The following is a 9,173-nucleotide window of genomic DNA, read 5'->3' as shown; positions in this document are numbered from 1 at the left end:
AAAGAACCCCGCCATAATCTTATGGAAATTGGGTTTCAGCGAAACTTTCTGGATTTTTTATATGTTGTAATCCTTACCATCCCGAACAAAAGTCTCCATGGCCGTGATCCTCCAAATTCAATATTTCGATAGATAAAGAGCAAATACTATCATAAATCCATATAATTAGATGATAAGGGGAAACAAGTGCTTAAATCTTTTCAAACCGGTAAAAAAATCAATTGCAATACATGTTCGCAGTAAAATGGACACAAAATCATAGAGTCAATAGTGAACTAAATGATTGACCTTAATCAATATACTTGCTGACATTCATGTTTATCTGATGACAAATCTCTGTATTAGCGCTACTGTCTGTTATGCGTACTGAGCTATCTTCTTGCAATTTTAATATGTAAATATTTATGCCACAACAATATTAAACAAATGCCACAACATAAAAGCACACAATATCGCACGCACATACAAGCATATGCTCTTTTTATTTATTCTAAATTTTTACTTTCCCTTCCGTGCATTGTATATGTGTACGCTCATCGATGCCGCCGGTATTAGCGTTACCCGATGTGTACCCGTGTGTATGTATGAATGTATGTTCGCGTGTGTTATGGCTTTTATTTTTAAATGTTTATATATGAAAACTATAACGAGATAACATAATGCACATAATATGCAGTAACGCCAATGCAAAGATTTGTCATCAGATAAACATGAACGTGAGCAAGTATACTGATTAAGGTAGAGTCATCCAAGTATTTGAGTATTAACTCTATGATCCAGTGCCCATTTTACTACATACATGTATAAAATTAATTATTTTCTATTGCTTTGGCAAGGGTTAAGCACGGTTTCTTCTGATAATCTAATTATATGGATTTATGATAGTATTTGCTCTTTATCTATCGAAATATTGAATTTGGAGGATCACGGTCATGGAGACTTTTGTTCGGGATGGTAAGGATTACAACATATAAAAAGTTTCAGAAAGTCCAGAAAGTTTCGCTGAAACCCAATTTCCATAAGATTATGGCGGGGTTCTTTCATTCAGATATATACAATAACTATAAAAAGTCGCCATATTGCATCCACCATTTTGAATGTTCAGAAACTGACATCGGATTCGCAATCAGCGACCCCGAAAACTCCCCGAGTAACATGTTTCAAACGAATCCGATAAAATATTAATTGTAATAAGGCTCAACAAATTTAAAACTAATAATATGAGAATAGGGCTACGAGCCTGAGATTCATTAAAATCTTTAATTCTATTAATTCTAATATAATCCGATAAATTTTTAAAAATTCGTCCTCCACATTGGATCCGCCATTTTCACTTTTTTAAAACTGCCAGCGAATTCGTAAGCAGCGAACCCTAAAACCCCTGAGAAACAAATTTTATCAAAATTCATTACTTTTTTAAAAATTACGTTAATTTACTTCAATCGTTTTCTTCCTTCATGGGATTACCCAAATTGAAAATTTCAACCGCTTTGAGCCACCTCTAAATGACCTTTAAACGATTTTTACCAAGAGGGAAAAAAATTTTATTTTTTGGTCTTCCATCGATTTCCACTTCGGCCCATAAAACTTTTTAACTTTTTAAAATTTTGACTCACCCTAATATGTATATATATATATAATAACATTATAAGTGAGAGTTTCCTTTACGCGAAACTGAGAGTTTCGGGGTATTGAGATGATCAGATCTCAGTAACGGTTGAACGGATCAAGTTTTATATACGCTCAATCGATAGCAATTGCTTAAATTGTATAATAAAAGTGCTTTCATTTTTTCTCTACGTGTCCTACGAGCGAAGAATCACGACTCAAAGTCCGAATCTGTAAATTTTCACGTTTTATTTTTAAGATACGTCGTCGTCGTTATTATTATCGTCGTTATCATTATTGTCATTATTGTCATGATTGTCAACGTCGACCACATTCCATTCGATGTCCTTCTGACATTCCTGCCGCAAGAGGCAAATGTGGCGCTAGTCTATACCGCTCGATCATCATGGGACATGTGGACTGCGAGCAGAACGGTGAGGTGAGAGGGGTGCAACTTTCGATTGATTTTCGAATAGTTTTCGTCCAGCTTTCGCAGTCCCTCTTATCGTATCGCACCGCGCACAGTACAATGCCATTTGATCATCATGGAGCACTTGGACAGCACGCGGTGAGATGATGTGAGGAGGGGAGGGCAAATGCAACTTTCGGCTGATTTTCGAATCGCCTTCGTCTAGCTTTCGCTGTTCCCCTCACCTCACCGCTCCGCGCGCTGAACAATGCCATTCGACTGTCATGGGGCATTTCAGCTGCACGCGGTGTGGTGAGGGGGACAGTGTAACTTTTAGTTGATTTTCAAATCGCCTCCGTCTAACTTTCGCTGTCCCCCTCACCTCACCGCTCCGCGCGCAGAACAATGCCATTCGATTGTCATGGAACATTTCGTTCGATTGCACGCGGAGCAGCGCGGGGGACTGTGCAACTTTCGGTTGATTTTCGAATCATTTACGACTAGCTTTCGCTGTCCCCCTCACAACACCACACCGCGAATAATATATTACTACGAAAAGTAAATGTTTTACATTTATTTAATAATTTTGTTTTATATATGCGATTGCGTTAACGAATAAAGAATAAATATGTTGTATTAAAATTAACGCGTTAATATTAGATAGACGGTTAGTGGAAGCAGCCTTAGGGATTGTTTTGATGTGCAAAGGCGGACGCGAGTCGCACGTCACCCCCTCACCCGGCTCACCGATAATAAACCGTGCAGTCATCATTTTACATATATATATTAAATAAAATTATTATTTTAAATTCTACTGACTGCTGACCGATATGACGTATATTTAAAACTATCGCAGTACTATCACGAGTTACATTTTATTAATATATTACCACGAAAAGTAACTGATTATTAATTAAAGTTGCCAGTACAGAAGTGAACATACGTAAAGTGTATGTAACTTTCAACCGATTTTCGAAACGCCTCCGCTTTCGGCTGTACCCCCTCATCTCATATTACTTACATATATGTATACTCGTATATATCATATATATACAATATATTGTAACCGTACTTTTGAGTGTCGGCACAACTTCGGTGGTTTTACACAACTTATAAGATAACGCTCGCCTCACCACGTAACGATCCCTCGTCGATCTTCCCAAGGGAGTGCTTCCGACGCGAACTTTCTTCGGCAACGGGATACGAATCTGCGATTATAAGGCTCCGGAGATCCTGCGTCCTCTTTACACCTCGATTACCGCACAAGAGATAACCGGGAGCACTTGCGGATCCACGCAGGCCGTTCAACCCCTCTCTTATCTGGTCGCTTCTTGTCTCAATTGGCTTGTCGCAGCCATGTGACCTCGCGACTAATCGCAGCGAGTCCTGCGGGTCGCGTATCCTTTAATATTTGGTGCGCTTTTCGAAATTAGGCAGCCGAGCCTTCCGTCTGGAGCAACGGTCGGCTATCGCTCTCTTCATAGGTGGAGATGGCTGTCAAGGTTCGGGCCGTGCTGAGGTGGTCCCGTAACATGTCTCTCTTCGAGGCGTCTGCAATTAAGGTGCGGCAATCACCAAATTCCAACAAAATTAGTAAAATTTATAAAGTGATACGACCTGCGTGTACCGCACTCCTCGAGGACACAATCGGGATCTCCTTCGGTGGCTTCTTGCTTTCTCGGCGGCGTCTTCTTTCTTCCTTCCGTGAGTGAGGCGGCAACATTACACAGATTCAAAATAACCACCGCTCACGCTCTAAAGTGACTAATAATCGCTCTTTAAAAATCTGAAATTACTAAATATTTTATATAAAAGGATATACAAAAGAAAAGAAAAATAATATAAATTTGGCACGCTCGCTTGTGCCCTCGCCCTTCGAGCTTAGAGGACACAGGATCTCCTCCGTGCTAGTGCAGTCACTAGTGACTGACACAAAGTGTCACGTCACAAGATATAACGACGTTTGTGTCGATTTGTATCATCAAATGAAAGGCATCTAATATAGAAAATAATCTATCTCAATATAAAAACACAAGCTGCGTTCCTGTCAGTTCTGAAAATGTATAGTGCTGGTAACCTAAACTATGTATTTTCACTACTGACAGTAAATTTTGGAACACATACCACAATACATTTGTCCATAAAGATAGTACATACATCATCGTAAAATATTATTACTATACATTTCATGGGCTTACAATTAGACAAATTAAAGTAAGTGATAAGTACTAGACAGCAAAAAGTTTCAAGAGAAGTCTTGAGAAAGTTTCGAGAATGTCTTTAGGACGTATGTTCAAAAACAAAAATCTGTACCGTCTAGATTTAAAATGCTTATTTAACATAAAATATAAATATCAATTTAAACTTACAGTTATAAGCTATGAGGTATGCTTTATACCTACAACCTTTATTTCTCACGATACATTTCCTATTTTTAAATAATATATGGTTTTTTTTTATTACATAATACTTTCTATTATCATACCCTGCTTAAAAGAATCGATAGAAACGGATAGAATACAATAAAGATTTAAGGTCTATCGTTACCTTACCGCTTCTATCGTGTTTTTACTAAGTATTTTCAACTGAATATTTCTATCGTTCTCAATGCGCATATTCCGAGAAACGAATATCGCGTATACGGCTCTATACAATATAGATTCTGTCGCTCTCTATCGGGACTAAAGACATCTTTGATCGGGACAAATACGAGACTTCCGATTAGACGTATCGTTCTCAATGCGCATTTTTCGAGAAACGAATTTCGCTTATACGGCTCTATATACACGGTATTTCCGACAGGTTTTGTCGCTCTATCGGGACAAATACGAGACTTCCTATTAGACGTATTGTTCTCCACGCGCATATTAAATTAAAAAAAAAAAAAAAACGAATCTCGCTTATACACGGCTCTATACACGGTATTTCCGACAGGTTCTGTCGCTCTATCGGGATAAATACGAGACTTCCTATTAGATGTATCGTTTTCAATGCGCATATTCCGAAAAACGAATCTCGTGTATATAATGGCTCTATAACTGTAAGGAGGCTGGGCCGAGAAAAAACGTCGGATGCTCGGAACGTGATGCCTGGGACTCGAACCCGTGGACCTTGTAGTGGTTCGTATCACAAAGCCACCGTCTTGCCGCGGAGCCACACAACTCTACAGGAGATCTTAGTTAATTTCTTATATTACTGTATTTTCGACAGGTCTGTCGCTCTATCGGGACAAATACGAGACTTCCGATTAGACGTATCGTTCTCAATGCGCATTTTCCGAGAAACGAATCTCGCTTAGGGTGGAGTCACATGGAGTCAGAAATAACGGAACGGAACAGTAACGGAACATTGATAGAAAAGAGATAGAACAATCCTATCTCTTTTCTATCAATGTTCCGTTACTGTTCTATTCCGTTATTTCTGACTCCATGTGACTGCACCCTAATCGTATCGGATTTTCCAGATACGATAATATAGACACGAATACGTTCGGATAGACCGGCTAGTGACAAAGGGTGCAATCCACTAGACACTTCAAACGCTTCAGACACTATTGCTACAAATACTTCCGATAGAGTGATCCGTTAGCGCTACTAACATTGGCTGCGTTCAGCAGAGAAAGCAGCTTTGCAACTGTTGCAAAATTCTTTAATATGATTGGTCTTGCCTTTACTTCCTCATTAGATCTATATGTATAAGCCAATCATATTCAAAAATTTTACAACAGTTGCAAAGCTGCTTTTTCTGCTGAACGCAGCCATTGTCAATACTACACAAGTGGATCAATCGTGAAGTGTTGGAAACGTTATTATTGAACATAACCTGCTAAAAAATCTCGTAACCATCGTATTCCTAGAAGACATAATTCATGTTAATATGGAGACGAACATGGCATTACATGCAATAATAAATATTTTTCAAGAATCTTGTAGTTATATTTATGAAGATGATACTATAGATCTTGTAATAATAGTAGAAGAAACAAATACAGCTTTGAAAGAAAAGGAACAAATTCCTAAAATACAAGGATACAAATATGTAGAACATTTAGTTCCTTCATTCAACAGTGTACAGTTTCAATCACACTTTCGGTATGTATTGTCACTGTATATACTTGTATAGTTACTGTATACTTGTTAATTATTATATTATCATAAATCTGTACATAAAAGTTTAAAATTCATAACTTGCCTTTGACAACTTAGGATGCTACCATCAACATTTGAATATCTTTTGCAATTAATTCAAGAGAAACTTACTCGTGATATTGACGGAAATGAAATGATACCTCTAGATAAACAACTTTTATTAAGCTTATGGCGTTTTGCAACTCCAGATTCATATAGGTAAATATGATAATTATTTTAATAACGTAATCAACTATGAATAATAAATCTTGTTATAATTTCGTACAAATTATTTTATTTCAGATCTATAATTCAACGTTTTAATGTTGGTCATGCCACCGCTATTAGAACTATGCGCCGGGTTTACTGCAGCATTATGCGAGCTTTCATCTCAATTTATAGTATGGCCTACAGAGAATAAAATACAAGAAACTGTGCTTGGTTTTTCTAATATAAGAGGCTTTCCAGATACGATTGGAGCCATAGATGGCACTCACATAAACATTCCTAGTCCAAAAGAAAATGCAGAGGCTTATGTGAATAGGAAGGGTCATTATTCGATTCAGCTTCAAGTAATATTCAAATAACACTTTTACGTATTAATATCATCAATTTTATTATATTTATTGTATTATTATTAATATAATTTTAATAAATATATACTAATAATAAGGTTACATTAATATTCTAATTTCCTATTCAATAATATAATTAATATGTACAACATAAGGATGAGTGTTGTATTACTTTTTTGTTACATGGGAAATTATAATATTGAGATATAATTATTACATTTACTATTACTTACTTTGTTAGTATTTACTAGAAAACTGTAATGCCAGCTGCACACCAGCGCGATGTTCTTTGCGCGCGACGCGCGATATCCAATAAGCGTACAGCTTTACCGATGTTCTCATTCTAAAGCTAGACGCTCATTGGATATTGTGTGTCGCGCGCGACGAACATCGCGCTGGTGTGCAGCTGGCATAACTCAAATACTTACATATAATATAAACTCTATATTCTTTATAGGCTGTTTGTGATCACAAAAGACAGTTTACACATATTTATGTTGGAAATGTTGGTTCGATCCATGACGCTCGTGTTTTTCGTTCATCGCCTCTTGAAGAATATATTAAGAATCCAGATAAGTTTCCAAACAACACACATTTAATTGGAGATGCTGCTTACAAATTACATCAGCATATCTTAACTCCATACACTGACAATGGACATTTGACGCAACGTCAGAAAAATTATAATTTTTGCCATTCCTCAACTAGAATGACAATCGAGCGAGCATTTGCTCTTCTAAAATGTCGCTGGAGGAGTCTTTTACATACGCTAGCAATGTATTGCATAGAACTTATTCCTTATCATATATTAGCATGTTGTGTGTTACACAATATTTGTTTGCTGAGAAGAGATGAATTGCAGTTGCAAGATGTAGCCGTTGTTATAGAAGTTGAAGAAGCATTAAACCCGTTACAACGATTCGAATGTGGTAATGATAGAAACATCGCTGTAAATAAAAGAAATAACATATGTGCCAATTTACATATGAGATTCGCTTGAAAAATATATATTTATTTATATATTTTTTACATATTCATTGTAACATGAATATAAAGTATTTGTATCACTTTAAGTACCACATAGAAAGACTATCTAATACAGTATTATAGTATTACTAGTATTGTTCGTTTTGTCTCTCGGGAGCTGTTCAGAGTCGCTCTGAACGAACCTAGCGTACTTGGATGTGGTCTATTTAATGCTGTAAATATCTCGAAACGTTCTTTGATTGATCAATTCGTAAAATTTTTCTTCTGATTGATCAACGAAGCATTTGCAGCATTAAATGGATCACATCCAAGTACGTTGGGTTTCTTCAGAACAACTCCGAGCAACTCCCAAGAGACAAAACGAACATGTTGTGCCGCTATTTGCGACACGAGATTCGGGATCCACCAAGGATTCGGGAGCAGCAATTAAATAATCACTTCTTTTATTTTTTGAAACTTTTATATATTAATAAACTTTATTATATTCACTTTAATACACAAAGATATTATTTCACACAAATCACTTACACTACGCGTGTCGCGATATAACTTTAAGATCGTATTCGAGCAGAGTGACGCGCTACAACTTGTTAAAATTACTGACTCCACTCTGCTTCGGTCTTCTCATATTTATTGAGGTCTGCGACCTTCTAATTCGGCGCTTCTCGTCAGCGTTCCGATAATCGGTCGAGGGCGTGATCGCGTAATCGCGTCGCGCTCGCGGTTTTAATATTATAATAAACTTATTTCGCCGCGCGTTCCGGTAATCGGTCGAGGGCGTGATCGCGCAATCGAGTTGCGTTCTCGATTCGTATTATTAATTATTATTCATATCAGTCTTGTAAAATTATGTAACTAAATAACACATTTTTATAAATATTATAACGAACTTTACGTAAATATTAAAAGAGAATATTAAAAGAAATATGAAAAATACGCTTTGGTATTGAGAGTTCTCTATCATGTTATTTAGTAATCATCTTTTCAAGGATGTCAAGTAATCTGTCTTGTCGAGCCATTGCTTCTTCGTGCATTTTCTGGCGTTGAATATTATTTTCTTCTGTCACAGCAATTACTTTCTCTAATAAGGCAAATTGCTTAATACCTGTAATTATATGTATTCAATATTAAATATAATAGAATAAAGATTCTGCAAATTTTTTAAAAAATTATATAGCAAATCCCTCCAGGTTATCTGACACGGTATTATGTAACTCTAAAATTATTACCTCACTATCGAGTTTCTTTGGTGTCGGATTTGGATTCTACTATATTATATTTAGATACATTATACTACATTATATATGCATTGTACTTATATAAAAATAAAACAAAAATATTTATTACATTATATTTATTAGAATTATGCTTATTTAATTAGACTTTATATTTTATATTAGATGTATCGACTGTGATGCTTACGTTTAGAAGGTGTTTCTGATTTACAAGAAAGTGAACTTCTTTTTT

The 9,173-nt window shown here is 36.2% G+C and overlaps 1 protein-coding gene across 1 annotated transcript in view; it reads left to right on the top strand.

The window, feature by feature from the left end:
- LOC108777485 (putative nuclease HARBI1) overlaps positions 1 to 8,136 on the top strand; it is a 24,034-nt gene extending 15,898 nt beyond the window's left edge. Inside the window, exons 4-6 of the mRNA XM_018544398.1 lie at positions 6,547 to 6,716; positions 7,177 to 7,648; positions 7,997 to 8,136. Coding sequence (XP_018399900.1) covers positions 6,547 to 6,716; positions 7,177 to 7,648; positions 7,997 to 8,136 — 782 coding nt within the window. The remainder of the gene's footprint in view (positions 1 to 6,546; positions 6,717 to 7,176; positions 7,649 to 7,996) is intronic.
- Positions 8,137 to 9,173: the final 1,037 nt, after the last annotated feature.

The sequence above is a fragment of the Cyphomyrmex costatus genome, unplaced genomic scaffold (genome assembly GCF_001594065.2).
Source record: "Cyphomyrmex costatus isolate MS0001 unplaced genomic scaffold, Ccosl1.0 scaffold438, whole genome shotgun sequence".
In the NCBI taxonomy this organism is placed as follows: domain Eukaryota; kingdom Metazoa; phylum Arthropoda; class Insecta; order Hymenoptera; family Formicidae; genus Cyphomyrmex; species Cyphomyrmex costatus.
Note: the sequence above shows the minus strand (reverse complement) of the source record. Positions and strands in the feature narration are given on the sequence as shown.